The 20,601-nt window shown below is 31.7% G+C and overlaps 1 protein-coding gene across 3 annotated transcripts in view; it reads right to left on the reverse strand.

Annotated features, from left to right (window-relative positions):
* The window catches only part of LOC132736358 (plexin-A2-like), a 106,746-nt gene that overhangs the window by 72,993 nt on the left and 13,152 nt on the right, over positions 1-20,601 (reverse strand). For all 3 annotated transcript variants that reach the window (XM_060723474.1, XM_060723472.1, XM_060723473.1), the window contains exon 2: positions 3,165-3,265. In XM_060723474.1, the coding sequence (XP_060579457.1) occupies positions 3,165-3,265 (101 nt within the window). The remainder of the gene's footprint in view (positions 1-3,164; positions 3,266-20,601) is intronic.

A 20,601-nucleotide genomic window follows, 5' to 3' on the forward strand; every position in this document is an offset into this window, starting at 1 on the left:
TTGGGGACTACAGATCTGTACTTCAAATCTAGGATAACTTGTCAGTCCGTCCAGATTATAATTATCAGGCTTCATATTTTTTTAATCTTAAATTGATTTTCATATCTTTTGTATGTACATATTTCTTATAGCGAGTTATTGATAATTGTACTTATATTCTGTGAGATTTCAGACTTCAATTACTTACTTTGGACCCAACTAGCCATGAGATTTTGGTCTATTTTTGTTTTTTCTTTAAATTCAGTGTCACAGCAACACTGTGAAAGTCATGTCATATTCAATGTTCTTGCCTACAATTATTTCTAAAATATCAACTTAATTTCTGGTTATATGTTAATAAATCAACAACAAATTTAATTGGTCAGATTGTGCCACTTAATGTATTGTATCACTGGTCTATATAATTTCTAAGTATTAAATTCTTGAGTTGTAGAATGTAATTTCATCTCCAGAACAAAAAAAAGAAAGATTTATGCCCTTAATGAAATTACAGGGTTGCCAGCACTTTGGTGAAATAAAATTCCCTGACTTTTCCCTGACTTTTCACTGACCAAATCATGTTTTTCACTGACCAAAATCGTCAAACACATAAACCCCTATAGCCGTCCAATCCTCCCATTATATTTTTGCATGTTGACTTGTATTTATTTTCCAAAATATAAAACATTTACATCAAAGTAATGATTCAAACATTGTGTTCTACTATTCTTAACTATTTCTATTCAAACACAGTGTAACTGTTGGTCAGTGAAACATATGACATGAAAATCAGAAGAATCATAATATAAGCATCTGTATTAGAAATCACATAAGTCACTTTTTCCTTCCTAGGAGTAACATATAAAACACCAAGACTATAAGAGTAATACTTGTATGACAAAACTTAAAATTCAAACATCTCTAAACTATAAGAACAATAAACATTTAACACAGTTACTTGTATAAGGCATCATGATAAACTCCACTGATTGTGAAAACAAGAACAAAGGGCTCATTTTGGCATATCATGAAATAATCACTATAAAATTAAAGACTTTGAATGAGTGAAGTAAGTTAGTGTAAAAAAAAGTTAGTGTGAAAAACATAGCATTGCATAATTTAACCAGTTTTCATCATGTTTGCAAGACAAATCCTCATGTACAATTTCTAAATGTCAAAGCAAAAAGCAAAGAAGGGCTTTTAATTACTAACAAAATCTAGTCAGTATACATGTATACCAAAGTACCATATTGGCATATAACCTGCTTTGCTTTTTGCTTAGACAAGAGGATTTGTCTTGCAAACATGATGGCAACTGGTTAAATTATGCAACAGAAATTACGTATAAGTCAGCTCTGGAGGCAATGGTTGCAAAGCCTTTCAGTCTTTAGGCTGAATGATGTTCTAAGGTAAATAATGGGTATTATAATCACTAAGTTAACATATCATACTTCTTAATATCACAGTTTACTATTATTTGAATTTAATGCTTAACTGTGAGAATGATAAAGTCAAATATTAAATGCCTAAAGACTGCCATAGCCAAGAAAGACCTTCAATGCATATGTTTTTCGACCTTTGAAATAATTTTTCCCTGACTTTTCACTGACTTTTCAGGATTTTCATTTTTCACTGACCAAATTTCAAAATTCCCTGACAATTCCCTGACCTTGAAAAAATACCCAATTTCCCTGACTTTTCAAGTCCGCTGGCAACCCTGAATTAAGCTAAAAAAAAAATAAAGTTAAAATTAATGTTACAATGCTACAATTTTCAGACATACATTTAAGTAAGTCACTGTGATATCTTTTAGATGCTGGTAAGTAATTATCTCAGTACATTAAACCAATCATCGCACTGTAATTTCTTCCTCGATTCCTTTTTTTCTCTCCCTGCTATATTTCACTGTGCCAATTTTCACCAAGAAAAAGCAAAAAATTGTCAAGAAATAAACTTCCAATTTATTTTCAATAATCTACACCCCTAAATCTGCATAACAAATTTTCTAGAGGGAAAATTACATTACGATAAATGAATATTTAATTGCTGTAATGGAGATGTGATTAATTAAAAGCAATTATTAGGACTACAAGATGTTTACATGCCTGTAGAATTCTACTTCTATCTTGTCTTAAAACATTTTTTTTTCTAATCTTTCGCAACCAAAAACATCTGTTTTCAGACATATTGCTTCTATATTTACCAAAAAGCTTTCAAAAGTCTATTAAGAAAACTAATTCTATATTTCCTACAAATTGCTTGAAAAAAACTTTATTATATAACGTTATTATATAATGTAAAATTTCTGAAGTGAATGGCCTCTGGGAAGAATGCATTACAGATGATGACCATGGGTTTTTTCTCAAATGGTTTAAATTTGGAAACAAAAATTGTATTGATATTTATTAAGGAAGATTAAATTTATGACGTTATCTAAATTTTCTATAATTACCTGAACAATAACATTACGATTTTCCTATGTCACAAGCAGAGCCATGTCCGTCTGAAAAACTCTATATATAAAGTGTGAAAGGACTTGCTTACCTAACCATGCAAATATCATTAAAATTAACTTGTCCATCATTCAATCTGGGCAAAAACCATCTATCATTTGCAGGTTAATTTTCAAAATATGTTCCAACTGACCAGCAAACAGTGTAGACCATGTTCAGATGGCATAAACGTTCAAGCTGATCTTGGGTCCAGTTGCCATCAACAGGCTATTGGACAATACGGCTTAATTGCAGCTTAATATTACTGTAATCCCTTAATTTAACATGGGGCAGTTTTGTAATTCAAGGCAGCAAATTTCCTTAAAATAATTTATCATCATGAAGCCTGTACATCTTGTGCCTAAAGTAATGTGTATCAATTTTCATTGGGTATTGAGACTGTTTTTTTATTTTTATTTTTCTCTCGGTTGAGTTTTACCATGCAACAACACGGTATAGGTCACATGGTGACTTTCCAGCTTTACTGGTGGAGGAAGACATCAGGTGCTACCGGGCCTCTCTGCATTATTTCAAGCACAACAAGCATTTGGTGGTGCCATTTGACTTAATGCATGGCATCAAATCATATAAAGCAATTCCAGATCCCTAGTTGGACTGAAATTCACGAAAAAACTGAAGCCCCTTTAAGTGTCCTTAATCGTCATTTACAAAGTTATAAGAAAAGGTACTTACTTATTTTCCAGGGAGCACCAGCCACAGTATGGATTGCCAGCTTGTAGACATGAGTTACATGTTGTGTACTGGGAACAGTTATATAACTTCATCTTCATCAACTGAAAATATACAAAACAGAATTTTAGCTACTATCTCAAACTCCTGAATTGTTTAATGGTTTGAACTGTATACCTGCAGTCTTTGTTATAGTTTTTAGTCAAAACAGGAATGTGCCTGACATTTCAGTCTTCATGGTGGTATCTTAATTCTGCATAAACTACTTCAAGTGCTTCTGGTCACTCTTTTACAAAACAATTGTATGCCAACTCAATGAATGACTGACTACTAGTAATTTGAATTCAGGAAAGAAATTCTTAGTTTATCACCATATGAAAAACAGATGAAAACAGACAGAAATGCAGGAAATAAAATTTCAAATCAAAGACCTTATTGTGTTTTGTTTTACTTAATAAGGAAAGAAATTCAGTCTATCACTGTATGAAAAACGGATGAAAACAGACATAAACGCAGGAAATCTGATTTCAAATCAAGGACCTTATTGTTTTTTGTTTCACTAGATAGGAAAGGTCTAATGATTGGGTAAATATAACTGATGATAAACAATCAAAGTTCTCATCATTCTGTATTTGTTATTAATAAAGCACACCATTATAACACAATTATGAATCACTTACTACAATAGCCATGAGTAATTGTTTGCATTGCTGTCATGAAAATTAATTTTAATAGTTTCCATTATAACATAATTAAAAAGAGATTCTGAGTTATACTGATAGAGCAAAATATTCATGTAATATTTGGCTTTTAAGTGTTTGAATGTTCATCATTCTTTATCTATGTACATGGGAAGTACAGGTGCACTTTTAAATGCACTAGAGATTTAATAATACAGCCGTAGGATAACATTGCACCCCTTTACATAGACACCTGGGACTCTATATACTGTTGCTAATGCTTGAAATTATTGAAATCTTTAAATTATGCATTCAAATTCGGTTCAAGATTCACAACATTTTGACTGGTGTGATATTAGCAGAGGTCATCAGTGCAGTCTTTGACTGCCTTGTCTTAGGACTTTGTTCAAGATCCTAAATTTGTATCAAGTCTAATTATTTCCCACTAATTATCTTACATGGACCTCCCATCTTTTGGTCTTGGCAAAACCAATCATCATTTCTAAGGGAAATTTCAAAATATATACAGAGTGAAAAGTGAACAGTGCAGACCATGATCAGACCTCACAGAGGTGCGTGTCTGCACTGGTTCCATTGGTAGAATCTGTTGTCCCCAACAGGCTAAAGGTTAATGCGTTGTTGAATATATTGAATCTTGTACACGATTTCAAAAAGTTTCCATAACGAACAGTATTCAAACATTATGTGCAACATTTCATCAGAAAACAGTTTCACGTTTTTTTAGAAAAACAAATGCATTATGGGAATACATTGACACATAAAAACGCACAACATTTCTCAAAATGTCAAGATCGCTGGCTCATTCATTATTCAAAAACTAAAAGAAACAATTTTCTTCAATAATTCTGCCATCAAACCATTTCTGACTAAGAGATATTTTAAGAAATCAACGTTAAAATGCCATAACATGTTCGGTAAAAATCACAGGGTTGCAACAATATGGCATTTTTCTCTAAAATTTCGGTTTCTCAAATGCAAACTGAAAACTCGTCAACCTAAAATATTGATGATGCACAAATTATAGTATTAAACTTTTATAAAATTCTTGGATGGATTTTTCTTATATATCTGATAAATGATAAATATGTCAATTCTATGAAATATGAACATAGGAATTTTTCAAAAGCAATTATTTTTTATCAGAAATTCTATAATAAATGCCTGTAGCTAATTATTCTAATATGTCAGTTATTTTGAATTTGCATTCTTTGAAGAAAATTCATCCAATGATATCAACCAGAACATATTGGGTACTGGTCTAGTTAATGATAAGGTATCAATGCAATAACCTGTTGTTTCAGATTCATGGAACAATGTTAAATATCATTTAATATTATTCAACATTGAAGTCAGTCTATAATTTTGCTGAAACAATGCAGAAGTCATTTCTAAGTAATATTTATATCAATTATGTTTTAACATTTTTCAGGTTTGCATAAAATATAACCATGATCGTGTGACCTTTTTGCATGCCTTGACTTCATGAGTGATGCAACTGGAGAAGACTGCATACAGAAAGCTATAGGGTAAACACTGCAATATCTTTACGTGCAAAGTTATCAATCATATCAGTGCATTATATGCTGTTATAATCATTTAAAATATGACAAATACAGTGCCCACGGAACATTCGTTAAACAAACGGAGAATCATGTAAACACTGTATTCTAAGATAATAACCTCCAACAATAACCTCGGAAATGTCAATATGTGATCTGAATGATGTAAAGAGGTTAACTCAAATGTTATTACGCTCATTTAAACATGATATATGAGCGATTATCATGTTGACATTTTCCATGATAGTTTGTTCTCCCTGCATTATTTCTGTGACGATCCATTAACGAAGTGTTAATTGCAAGATTCTTGGCTTTTAAATCGTCTTACGTTATTATGATACCTTGTCTTACGTTATTAGTGATACCTCGTAAAAATGTCCAATACTATTATTTTTTATCCAAATTTTGTAAGCTATCATTGCAATAACTTTAATTAAGCTTTGTTTTTATGTAACATACAAAAATAATAGTGCGAGTTTCTTTGCACTTTGCTACAATCTTGGTATTATTGAAAAAAAAAATTTTTCCTATTCAATAAGACTTTAAAGTTATCTTAAATATTGCGCAATATTTTAATCGCATGTTTTAAGGTTAGTTCTTGGTATTACCCTTTTTTTGTATTTTTTGCAATAAGCTAACCGTGTTGCCATTCATATTCACTGTTGTTACACACCATAAAGAAAACAAAAGATTAAATGTTAATTGCCAATTAAAGTGTAATATTATATGCACACTTATAAAAGAACAAGATGTAATCTCCCCCAAAACACAGCATGAGTGAAATTTGATTTACCATAATTGAAATCAAAGTTCAATATTTTCAAACAGATTATATTAAGTCAATATTTAGCATTGTAAGACCTAAAATCAATACATTAATTACTGAATTTTTAACTCTTTCCTTGAAGTACTTAATTATATCAATATTTCAGTCTATATCAGCATTATGACCAAAAAAATATTTTATATCTGAAATTAGAAAATGTATTTTAATCAACAATAAAATTAAATTCACCTGCAATGGGCCAGAATCCCTCAAACTTTAGCAACAGAGTTAAATTGTAGCCTTAATTGAGGTTTGAATTTTTAAATCTCTTTTAACCAGTGCATTAATCACTGAAGTAGATCTGTGACAGTGGGTTTGAATCTTCTAGTCATTACAGTTTTAACAGTGTGACCACACTTTCTTAAGGTAAGTGATTATAATGATTTGCGTACACCATCCATTACTGATTTCTTTAAACCCCTTACAACACTAAATATCTTAAATGGATGTGTCTATCTTTCTCTCTGGCCAAATCCATTCTTCATTTTTAGGGAAAATTTCAAAATAAATACTGACTGAATGACAAAGAGTGATGACCATGATCAGAAGACACATCACGGTCTGCACTGGTTGCATGCGTGGGTATATTGAGTTGCTGCCAGCAATTAGCATGCTATTGGTTTATATTATAACATTGAAATCACAATGCAGGACTGACCTGTACGTGTGACGTTTAGAAAGATGAATGTTTCAAGGTAATCAGTACACATTATAATTATACACAACATTTACATTATAATCAAAATTAATGTACCACTAAAAATAATCTGAATCAGGGAATGCATATATCACTGTTAAAACAGGACTTTGAAAATTAAGACGGCAAACATTCACATCCTGTTTCTAAACAAATGAAACAAAACCACAGGTCGAAACAATAGTTGAATACAAGACAAAAAAAAATTTCCTATTGTTAATTCAGATTCTAGTAAACACTGGAAGACTCAATAAATCAATTTACGATGCTATCATAATACCAAATTGCATTTTCCATAAAACTATAAATAATAACAAATGCTTACTCAAGGGAGCTAGAGATGAGAGATATTGATTCAAAATAACCAGAAAGATATGGAAAAGATATACATTTCTCTGCCGATTTTCGTTGATTTCCACAGATATCAGGCTGTAACAATGTAACGATATTAGCACGAGACTGCGTGCGCGGACCATGTAAAGTATCATAGCCGATGGTAACCACTGCCAAACAGCAACACGTTAAGGATACAGGGATAAACGTTTTCTCGGAAATCAATCAAATTATGATTCACACAAGCAATATAATAAAAGAATGGGTCCAGGAAAAAAGATAATTTGCCTGAACAATTTTCATTTACATAAAAATGCCGATTTTTTTTCGTGATAAACTCCAGTATGTCATTTATGTGCAAAACACTTGAAACCCATTAGATGTTGAATCAGTTTTATTAGCAATTACATTGTTCCTGATTTAAATTATAGAGCCGCACTTCCCTAATGATTAGGTTCTTTGACATGGAACATGGAAAAATATTTACTGGACCGCATTATGGCAATAAAACAGAGCTTTGGTTAACAATGATGGACCTCCATCAACTTTAAGAATAAGTTAAGTTGGTGTTGCAACAAACCATCAAATTAATCAACATTTGAACACAGTAAAATACATCATCAAAGAACCACCAAAAATGGTAAATACAAATCACAAGAAAGACATTACTGATTTTCCTAAAAGCAACATTCACTGAAGAGCCAAGAAATACTGCTATTTTCAATGGCATAAATTTGCTTAAGATGAAAAAAACTAATTCATTTTGTCAGATGTGCACACAAAGAATCGTAATAACCATACAATTCACTTTTGAGAATATTTCAAGACAGATTTAAAACAGACTGAAATTATACTCATTTTGACCCTTTACATGTACTTGTGTTGAAAGTGTTTAGGGCCCCCTATGCCTCAGAAATGCTTTTAAAGCTTTATATTTGTGGTGTCTCGTTATTACGAGTTTCCTAAAAGTTACTAATTGGACAATTACCTGAACCATCTTTTGTTTCTGTTGCTTTTTAGCAATTCATAAAGTCTTACTGATCAAGAACTTAATTGTATAGAAGTCAAATACTACTTTGTTTACATTTTGTTATTTACATTTTGTTACTTTTATTATGACAAAAAAAATTTCATCACTTATTTCTTCAGATGGTAGTAAGCATGTAACATGCGCTAAAACCAATATCTAAACAGCCCTATCTAAAGATAGAAAAACTTATATGTTTCTGAGGCCACTATAGCTAGGGACAGTCTTCAGGTAGCATGATTTTTTTATATTTCAAAATATAAATCCCTTAAACATTGAATGGACTGTTCCAACTTCAAAGCTGAGCCAAACCATTTCACAAATTCAGTAGGTTATAGAGTAAATATCATAATCATATTTCAGGACACATTCTTGACAAGCAATTTCGATCTCTTTTACTATATAATTATTTCTGTTAGTCATAACTGAACATAACAATTTCCAGTTCAATATTTATATACCGATAATTTAGCCATCAATCAGAGTGGTTTGGTTTACTCATGTATCTAGTATCAGCTCACAAGTTTCAGTACCAACATGGGAATATTAACTTATCATATTATGAGTAAGCATAAGCCAACAAATCAAAAGAAGTAAAATATTACTACTAGCTCCTGATTTTTTTTTCATTAGAGACTTAAATTGAAGTTGTTCAGCTGAAGAGTTAATTAGCTATGGTTAGTATGAATGGATGTGCAGAATTGCCAGGCTCTGTAACACTCTTACTAAAATTGTTTTGATTTCAATACAGAATAACACTGTAAATATGATTTCAGATATGAGCAGGCACCTCAGAGTAGAACCACCAACCTTCCGTAACCTAGATGGAAATATAGCTTCTCCACTTGAAAAAAATCCTAAGTACTTGACAGGATTCAAACAAACAGCAGTAAGGGACAAGTGATTTCAAGTCAGTTACCTTAACTCGGCCATTGGGGTCTGGCTTACTAAACTTAACATTCGTTCTTATGGTTCAGCTTTAATCCAAGTCATCGATATTTAATAGCTCTCAACAAATTGACTTTTCATTTATCATAATTCTAGTTAGTTACTTATCTTGCACTCACTTTAAAATCTGCCTGTTGTTTATATCACTCATTCTGATATCCAATCACTCAAATTAAGCTGCAAATTAACAGCTAAGTGCAGAATCTGGTCAGACTGCTCCAACCTTACGAGTCATGACCCAAGTTACATACTTCTCGCCCAAATTCTCAAAACTTAAGTAGGTCTGCATGATTACCACCACTTAGCTCTTGAAAAATTAAATACAAAATTGTACAATGACCATGCTGATAAAGAAACAATCATCATGAATTAACATAATAAACAATGCAATTACAGTACTGTATTTAGGCGTAACTGCCGCTGAGTAATGCTCCACTACAAAGGGATAATATTAATAGTTACACATAACAGGAAGTGATAATTTCTGTAATATAGTAAATCTATGAGAAGACATAAATATTATGGAAGATTGGCCTTCAAATGGTAAAATTATTAAACCTTTTTGGTCATTTAGTGAAAAGCTTTCAAGTGCCAATCAACCAGGAAACCAAACTTGTCAATTTGTTAATACGTAGTAAATAAAACTCACACATATTTATGAATTAATCAATTTAAATTAAATATATATCAAGGGTGAAAAAGCCAGCTATCTGCACTAAAAAATCCCAATCAGCTGAACATCTAGTGAGCATTCACTCAAGAAACAATCAATGTATAGAACCATCATAAGGGCTTACTGAGATCTTCACATTCATGTAGTCCTGGTGAGAAACTTGAAACTTTCATTTTATATACTAGTATTATATTCAGAAAATTAATATAACTCACTGAAGTTAATCTTTCAGACTCACTTTATAAGGTAATACAGCATAGAGGGCATTTCAATTCCTCGAAGTGGTTATAAAAACACAAGACTTAATCATCATTTAAAGTTAACTCAAAACCATTTAGGATCAAATCCAGTTTCAATACAAGCTTTTGTGAATAATTAAAGATGCTTCAATGCCTAATTTGAAGGACTTAAAGCTTTTAGTGAAATTACGGAAAAACATGCAGTCTGTCATTTCCTCGGCATTTACTGAAATTAAACCACACACAATAAAGTGTAAAATTACATGTCCCTTAAGTCAATGCACTGATCATCTGTAGGAGTTTGGGTTGTGGGGGGGGGAAAGGGGGTTGGGGGGATGGGGGAAAGGGAATGAACAAATACGTTTTTTTTTATATCATGTCACAGAGAAAAAAAAACACAAAAAAAAACAATTTCTTAAAGTTCACAGTATGCCAATGCTGAGCATCTACGCGAATGATCTTTAAAATTTGCTAAAAAATGGAGGGAAAAGATGGCAAATAAAAAAACACCCTTTGTATCTCAAGTTCCCTGTTGATGGGATTAAAATACTTGCAAATATTTGCACAATGGGATCAAATTAAATCCAATTTTATTATCAAATTTTATTTTGTAAAGGAATGAATCTGAATGACAGGAAATAGGTTTTTAGCTATTGAATGAAATTGCATGAAAAATTGCTTCCCTGGTAAACAAGTTAAGGACTCCCAATATAAATAGATTTGCGATAACCCCATATGACCTTAGAAACGAAAAAGGAAAGAAATCAATTGACATTTTAACCGAATAGAAGGCGACTTGACACTTTTACTTTACACAATTATAAATTTAGGTTTCCAATGTGATTAAGGAGAACTTGACAATGTCACTTTATTGAACATGATTTGTGCAATGATGTGTATGATGATACTTATGTTTCGGAAAAAAACATGAGCCAAGGTGTAAATACGTTTTATATAATAACTTGAGCAGATTATAAGGTTATATCACAAATAACTTGAGCCAAGGTATAATACTGTATTTAGAATTACTCAAGCAAAGGTATGATACTATATTTAGAATGATTTGAGTCTAGGTATGATACTGTATGCCAAGGTATAATACTATAAATTTAGAATGATTTGAGCCAAGGTATATTACTATATTTAGAATGATTTGAGCCAAGGATTATGATACTATATTTAGAATGATTTGAGCCAAGGTATGATACTATATTTAGAATACCTAAGTTTAAGTGTGATAATATTAGAACAACTGAAGCCAAGGTTTGATACTATAGAAATAACCTGAATCAGGGTGTTGTACTGCATTGAAAAGAACTAGAGGTAGTGTTCAAATAAAAACAACAGTATACAATGTTCAAACTGTCTTCATCTTCTTTAATTAACACCTGGATCCTGATGATTATTATACAATAAAAATTAGCTTATTAATGTTTAAAGCGCTTTTAAATGAAGGCAATTAAAATATTTGGTGTGTGAGGAAATTATCTTCACATAAACTCAGTCAGAAACATTACATGGGCTGTTGAAAAATTAACTTATCAATTAGCTACATTACATTCTATAACATCTTGTTTATTTCACATGTCTTATAATCTAATTTTATATAACATTTGTTTGCCCATGTGTTAAATGTAAGTTTATAACACAGTATTTCATCTTATATCAGTCATTTACCTTATAAGACCACCATATTTTCCTGTTCCAGCTATCACTGAGGAAGACTTTCTTGTCTTCAATCAATCCTGTTGGTTTGGATGAGCTATGTCCCCCAGTTTTACTTATTTACTTAATTATGAACCTATTAGCTCTGCTGTCCCTGATGAAGAATTACTGTTTTTAAACCTGGATCAGAGCAGTATAATTGTAGGTAAAACAAGTCATTAATTGGCCATAGATCAATTAAAACCTATTATGTGAGCCATTATAATACAACTTTTTCTGGCAATTACTAATTTCTACAACTGATTTGTCTAGCTTTCATTTTCAAAACTGTCCATTATCAATTTTGGGGACTTCAGGATGAAAGTTTGCAGTAAGTCAGCCAACAGTATAGAGCCTGGTCAGACTGCTCGGATGTGCTGTGGCTGCGGCCAGGCATTTTACATGTGGCAAAGGCTAATCTTTTTTGTTTCCAGCAGGTTAATGTTTGAAAAAAATTAAATTATGTTCTTCTACTGTTTCTTCAGGCCATTATAATTGTCAGATTTCTGTGCTGTTTAAAAATTTTTATTATTACTCAATCAACAAACAAATACTGCTTTCAATATATTCATTCATTCATAATAAAATATACATGAAATATATAAATTCTTCACTTGGTCATGTTGAAAGAACAGTTCAGTCATAAAAAATCTTAAAAACTTATAGTTAAAACTCATGGTCACACTTTATGATTAATATAAAACATTTATTGCCCATAAATACTGTTGCTCCGCCAATTGTAGGGGGGTCAAACCGCATAAATTATAACCCACTCTCTCCATATCAAACAAGACCTATTTTGTGGTTAAAATGCATGAATTTTATGAATGAACTATTTTTAAAGTACTTGCTGACACTTATTTATACACATGGTTAACCAAAGAAGAGGGGAGACCGGGCAAAAAAAAAAACTAACCAACTTTCTCATGGACCGATCATCAAGTGTTTTATTGGCAAATGAATGAAAGGTATAAAAAAAAAAACTACAATCCTGATAAAATGTTTGCATAGATCTCCAAAAGTTTGCTTAAATGATCCTGACACTAAGTTCAATTGTTTACTTTGCATGCACAATCTTATCCTGTTTAATATTTATTGTGTAATTTAATGCAACGGGCAAAAATGACTCACTATCTTAAAATAAAAAAAAATCATTCAAACAACTCCCTCTAGAAAAATTCCCCTATAAGATTTAATTTCAAAATCAACAAAACAATAAGACTTTCGAATAAGAGTCCATAACAAGTTTTATTTTCAGTATCAACAAAAACAATAGACTTTCCAAGAAGAATCTACAAGTTTTATTTTCGAAGATTACATCACAATCCCAATGAAGTCATTGGACTTTCCATTCGCATCTGAAAACCAGTGACAATCTATTTTTATAAACAAGCTGAAGCAGAGAATGATGAATAAAGAATATACAATAACAGCTCATGTCTATTATCATAGAACACAATTATTTTGAGAGCCTATGGCAGAATCTGGAAAATGGATGATCCTTTAAGATAGATATGAAAACAAATGAAATAGCTGACCACCACAAACTTGGTTTTATTGAGTCTGTACATGAGTGCAACATCTCTCACATCCCCTAGCACCAGCTGAACATTTTAATGTATTAGCATCAATGATCCCAAAGGACAAGAAAAATATTCTGAGACTAAATACATGGCAAACTTTTATATGGCAACACAGTACATGACACCAGGTGCTGCGATTGCTGCCAAGAAAATTCAAACAGGGGAGATAACTCAACTCATACTGTCTCTCGGGAATATAGGGTTAAGAAAACAAAAAAAATAACAACACTTTTACATGCCCTCCAAAAGCTACTGAAATCCTGTCTGCATACTTACAAAAAGATCAACAAAACTATTCAAAGCACCATGTAATATGGTATCTCGCAGAATAAAACCCAACTTTCTGCCAAAATTTAATCAGAAATCTGATCACTATAAACACACTCAGAATTTCATGAGTCACCTTGACAACTTGTTCTTTAAATTATAAAATGGCAACCACTTGAAATGTGTTGCTTATAACATCATAAATCACATTATTCTTCTTGTTTATATCAGTGCCATGAAATCTTTACAACATTTCAATCTATCTTGGGAAAGGCTTCTTTTTTACATTTTTCCATTTTTTCTCCCAATTCCTATTCATCATTCATTTTTGACAGAGTAAATGCACTGTTTATACTTTTTGCATTGCCTTCATTGAAATGGAAGTGAATTGTAACTTAATCTACATAGCGCTTTTTCGAATCAATATTCCCCGTTATTTTACATGATATTCCCAACCATCTTTCTAAAATCTCCTCTGTTACCAATCACCTTGTAAAACAATCAACCATTTCTATAAATGAAGTGTCAAATTTTCAATTAAAGTTGTTTGCAAGTGTCATTACAGGAGTAGCTGTCTTAGGATAAAGTTTTAAATTTATCTCAAACTCAGCGACATGCTGATTATCATACAGCTTTCTAAATTACTTTTCGGAACACTTTAATCACTTGTAAACCTGAGTAACATACCAAATATTGGAAACAAAATCGTCTAAATTGTAACATTGCACAAATTCCTGGTCATAATGAGACAATGCAGAATAGCTTATACTATGATGTGCATTTATAAACTAAATTCAGTCTATCAACATACTGTGGGCCTCTATGAATGACTGGTTAGAAACCTTATAATAATATTATATCTTCCAAATATTTAATCAGTAAATAAAATAAGTTTTTAACTTTTGCATCAAAAATCATGTACAATGCTAAAAAAAACCCGAAAAACCCACTCTTTCAAAAAGATCATGAGAACTAGATTCCACACAATTTGATCCATATATTAATCATTTTGTTCTTTTAATATGTCAAAGCCTTGCTTCATACATGTCAAATTATACAGTTCTACAAACATGCAAAACTACAATAAATTTGAATATCCACGTAATTTATCTATTCTTAACGTACTATCAGAATTGTAAAAAGATGACGAATTCTTTGAGCATTCGAAGAAAAAATTATCACATGTAAGATGGATTCATTAAACCACTAAAATTGCAAATTTAGTTTTTAAACTTGACTGCTGTTTTGTAATTGTTTGAGTTTTATTTTTGTTTTGTTAAATTTATGACAAAATGAAGCTCATATGAAAAGATTACATTTTACATGTTCATGATAAATGTGTATTCAAGCAAGTTACTTCCCTTAATAAAATTCTACCATTTGCAAAGATCTATGCAACTGTTATATAAATTACATTCCATTTGAAAATTTAATGTGGTAAAATACAAAAATAAACTTTATAATCTTTTGTTGTTATACTAAATCATAAATGTTTTATATGTCAAAATACAATGCCTTAATATCATATTTCATACTTAATCGCTATAAATACAAGTTTCTCTACAAATGGCTCCAATTGATCACAACTTTTCATACAAAGCAAAACAGAACGATAACCAAATTATGCAAATCGGTCTCCAGACAAACTAATAAAAGCTGGCCATTGAGGGCAATATTTTTGCCAAAATGGTTTATGATATATGACAACTGCCTGTTCAATTATAACAGGCTTCCTGCTATAGTTTCAGAAACAAGACTCCTAATTAAATGCTTCTCCTGTAATTTCAATTTTTCCCTGCCCCATCCCCACAACTCCAAAATAAAACAATTTGAGCCGCGTCATGACAAAACCAACATAATGGATTTGCGGCCAGCATGGATCCAGACCAGCCTGCGCATTCGCGCACTCTGATCAGGGCTTAATTTACCAACCGTATTACAAGTAGAGAAACTGATAGCGAACAGCATGGATCCTGATCAGACTGCGCGGATGCGCAGTCTGGTCTGGATCCATGCTGGTCGCAAACGCACTATGTTGGTTTTGTCATGACGCAGCTCAAACCATTTTATCTCCACACCACACTTTTAAAAGCTCAGCAGCTGATCATCTCACAAAATTCTATTAAAGCTAAATCTCCCAAATAGCCACTAAAACTGGCCAATTGTTTGATTTATTTACAATAAAAAGCTACTCTAGATAATTAGTAGTAATATAGTAAAGCTGTTCCACTGATCAGACCTTAATAGAATGATACTATTGCTGGAAAATAAAGATTCCTCATAGTAAAATTCCTGAACTTTAGCTTGCCAAAAATGATAGCATTTCTTTCAGCCTTAAATGCTTATATCATGCTTATAATTATATCTTTGAAAATCTTCTCTCTTTTGCTTTGTGTTTAAACCCTTACCCCAACTCAATATCTTAAATTGACTTAGGCATCCTTTAATCTGGACAATACTATTAAGATGATAGTTTCAAAATATATACTGATTGATCATAGGGAACATTGCAGACAATGATAAGATTGCACATAAATGTGACCGGTTGTCAGATCTTGGACTTGGTCTGTACTGGTTGTATGGGTAGAATCAGTTGTGGTCAGTAACGTCCAATAGTTAAGTCATACTGATACTGCTAACATCAAAATTAAGACTCACAATCACCAAACTTTAATGATGGGAGCAGATGAATCGAAGCAGTACTGAAGGCAGTGTCCATGTATAAGCAAACATGTTAGTCCAAAGCAGCTTATATAATCTATAAATGATATTTTGCTTCTTCATTATGAAATAAATTCTATAACCCTAGCAATAACAATATTGACAGTTTCTTTACAACAATGTAAATTACAATAACATAACTTATAAACCTTTTGAAAAATTTCCTTTACTGAGACTAAACAAAAATTTTAAAATTTAAACCCCAATGTTTCATGCAATCTATATTGTTTTTTAGGAGAATATTTAAATGGTAAACTTAAAGAAAGGCATTTTCATTGACATTACCCAAAACCAAATGTTTTGTATATACAATCGAAATTTGCATGATACATATTTCAACAAGTTTGTAGAATATCTCCAACTACATATTTAATTGGGAAAAGTTCTCACGTTAAATTCAACAAGAATGGATATAACCTCTAGGACCATTTAATTGGTATTTATTCCACATTTTTAAAAATCAATCACATTTTTTTTCCTTCACAACAATTATTTAGAAATTTTTTTTTTATATAACTTGGTACTTTACTACATTTTGATAACTGAATTTCTAGTTTTACTTGCAGGTTGAGGAGCACTTAATTGTGTTCGAAACAAACCCTCATGTTCATTGAGTTCAGAGCTTGAAGCATGAGCATACAAATGAATGCACCCCTAACCTGAGCCTTTATATCATACTTATGGTGAACTTGTTAATGTTACTGAATTTGTCAAATGGATTTGCCCTGCATCGTTTTGGAATTAAAGGGATGTCATTATCAAAATAGGAAAACTGAAGACTGCATGAAAATGCAAGGAGGTCTAGCTCTGTATTAATGGCAATGTCCGATCACTTTCAGTTTTCAGCAGGTTAAAGGGTTAACAATGTATGAATAAAAAATTCAAAACAAGGCAATTCCGGAGAACAAGTCCAATATACATAAATGTAAATAAAGACTGACCTGAAATGTTATTAAATGTGACAAGGTCAGGAAGGAAAATGTCTCCTATACTTAATGAATATAGCATGTTTCTTGTTTACCAGTCTGATCAGCATCAGCTTGTCTTTTGTGTGGTAACACAGGAAATTGCTGGCTCAGAATTAGCAAGGCTAATAAGGTATATTTCTATACAACATCGGGCACAATAATTCCCACAAGTGTTACAGTCCACTGTGCCAGGATTAATTGTAAAATGTATAACAATGTAGTCTACATTTTTATAGATACAGGGAAAACTTATTCCAGCAATCATTGCGCATCAATATATAAGAATATAGAAGGTTGTCTCATGAAAAAATTGCTCATACTTCAAGAATTTCACTATGAAAATTGTAATAGTGTCTTACTGCTAAAATGTTCCGTGATCCACTAATGTTAAAATGTCCCCACAATCATGATATCAAATTATTTTCAAAATCATGACTGCTAAAGTGGTACCATTATCAGCCCAATAATCATGCAAGTTTAAAAACAGCCCAATAATCATATTGATTTGTGTGGCTGCATTATAATTTCCTACCATCATTGTAGCATCTTCCTTCAATATGCATATACAATACATCATTGTGGTTTTTGCTATTTCAAATTAATATCTATCTAGTTATTTAAATGATTAATTTACCGCAAATGACATAAGTACTGGTAAAACAGACAATTATAGAGAAACAATTATATCAAAATATACAGGAAATTACTTCCCATTTCCAAGACTTCAGCTACAGAAAACATTGATATATCAATGTAAAGATGGTCTCTAAATTTCCATTTTTTTATGTAATAGATAAAGATTATTTTACTGGTTATACAATTTTCTTACTCAAGTCATTGATCATGGTGTATAGGACACTTGGATTGTTCCTGATAGGCCTCCCACCTGTTGTATGAGGTAGATAAACTGGGAAATATTGTGAATGATGGCACTCCTAAATCTGTCCAAACATGAACTCTCCTCCCTTTACTATTGTATTGTGGTCTGTGCTACTTGCTATCAGTTTGGTAAGGGTTTTGTTTCAACAATATCTCTATCCAGTCAATCCAGATGGAATGTTGTAAAGTTAGACACCCATGATACCTCCCATAATATACATAATACCACACATTTGTAACACAATGTGCATCAGGCTGTTAATTTTTTGCCATTAACTTGCCCTGCCTTGAAGGGAGTAGCCCATTGCCAGGATGGGACCTTTCAAGTCATGCAAAAATAATAGTAGCATATAGCTTGACTTAACACAGGTGGAAAACTCGACAAGGAACTAAGCTAACCTGGTGTTGGCCCCTAAAGTGAAAACATGCAATGTTCTGTAAGGGTTTATGTTTACTGTCTTTTTATGCAAAGTATTTAATTTTCCCAGCTTATTTTTTTTTTCAAAATAAAGTAAGTCAGTCATTTCATACAGTTTGTCAGTTTATAAAACAAGACTTTAATATCTTGATGATGATGTTGTTTCAAAAGCCCCTCCCCCCCCCAAGTTTCAGGTTTAAAAGAGAACAAAACCCCATTATGATGGTTTGTAAACAATGTCAATAAACCCCCACTACCCTCAGAGATTTTCCAGGATAAAGAACTATAATAACTTCCAGATTTTATACATTAGGACTTGTGGTTACAGTAAGTACAAATCTCAATTTCAAATGCAATAAAAACGGCATGAAATCTAAAATAAAATGAAAATAAAATGTAGTATTTAGAAACAAAATGGTGAAAAAAGCGTGAATGAATGGATGGTAATCTTTATCCTGTGGGGAATTCCTGTTATATTTGCACATTCTCACAAAAAATGAATAAAAAAATACTATAAGCTAACTACTGGAGGGGTTTTGAAATTTAGTGTGAATTAATGCTGACAAAATTTCCCAACTTAACTTGCAATAATTAAGTATTTAAAATGTCACAACTGCGGCTATGAAAATAAACACTAATTTATGAACAAACCTTGGTGATTAGAGAAACAAAAAATATATTTACTAACTGCATATACATAAATTTAAACTTATACATAGACACTAATAGATTTTATTTTGTAGTAATTAAGGCAGAGTTTAACAGAATTTATGCAGGAACTTTTCAGTTGTAACAGCACCACATCTGCCGATTTCTATGGTATAACAGCATCCTATGGGAAAGCTTCCAGTCTTTTTAAGAAATTTGACAGGTATTAATTTTTTACATCAATTTTATTACCTCATTACCTAATGAAAATAATTCCACATTTTCTGCAACCTTTTTTTCCCCTCTACGAAGATGAGAAGATAACTGCTTCCTGTATTGCAGTTTCAAAACATATTATTATTTTGTTTTTTTGTTTATGATATATTGGAGGCAACCCCACCTAGAACATATGCTGAAATAATCATATCATTACCTGTTTCCGTCATTACAATAAACTTAAAGTTTTGAAAACTATTATAACTAAAGTATTATAACATGGATGCACCTGATTTTTTTCTTTTGTTTGTTTCTTGTGTTATTATCTTTAAAGCTAGTAGTACATAAGGTGGATTGTGATGAAGAACTACACTAAGGTCTAACCAGTTTTGGCATCACTTGAGGAAACAACTAAACTGTGACCCTGTTACGAAGGGTTAAAACTTTAACTAACAGCATATCTTTATTTTTACGAACCGTTTATATTAACTGCATAATGTAATGAACACTTTGTGGAAACTGTTGTGCATATTTTCAATTTTGACCAGAAACCATTTAAGCAATGACCTTGGCTTGAAGCCATATTGAAAGATGAAAGGTCTTTGCTAAAGGGTATTTTCTGGATTTGCTGTAACAGTTAAACTATTCATACTTTATCAACAAAATTATACCCAAAACATCATGCAGTGAAATATTTATGGCCATTTAATGTTCAACAATGACGGCAATAAAATACAAACATTTAAAGCACTTAATGCTTTAAACCCTGCAAAATCTTGTTCAATCTCATAAAAAAAATCATTTCTGCTCATTAACTACAAAATACCTGTGACATAACCCTAGACATAACTCAAGAATAAGTTACAACATCAAAAAGGATCAAGCTTTTCAAATATCAAAGGCAAGATGAGTAAAAGAGTTCAGACTCAAGTGTCCTGAAACTTGCAGGCATGGATATATGATTGTAATCATTGAAGTATATCAAAAAATATAGGGGTGGGTGATTGCCCAATTAAAACTACAGATCAAAATG

The sequence above is a fragment of the Ruditapes philippinarum genome, unplaced genomic scaffold (genome assembly GCF_026571515.1).
Source record: "Ruditapes philippinarum isolate M1 unplaced genomic scaffold, ASM2657151v2 ctg1087_1_1_1_1, whole genome shotgun sequence".
Taxonomy (NCBI): Eukaryota; Metazoa; Mollusca; class Bivalvia; order Venerida; family Veneridae; genus Ruditapes; species Ruditapes philippinarum.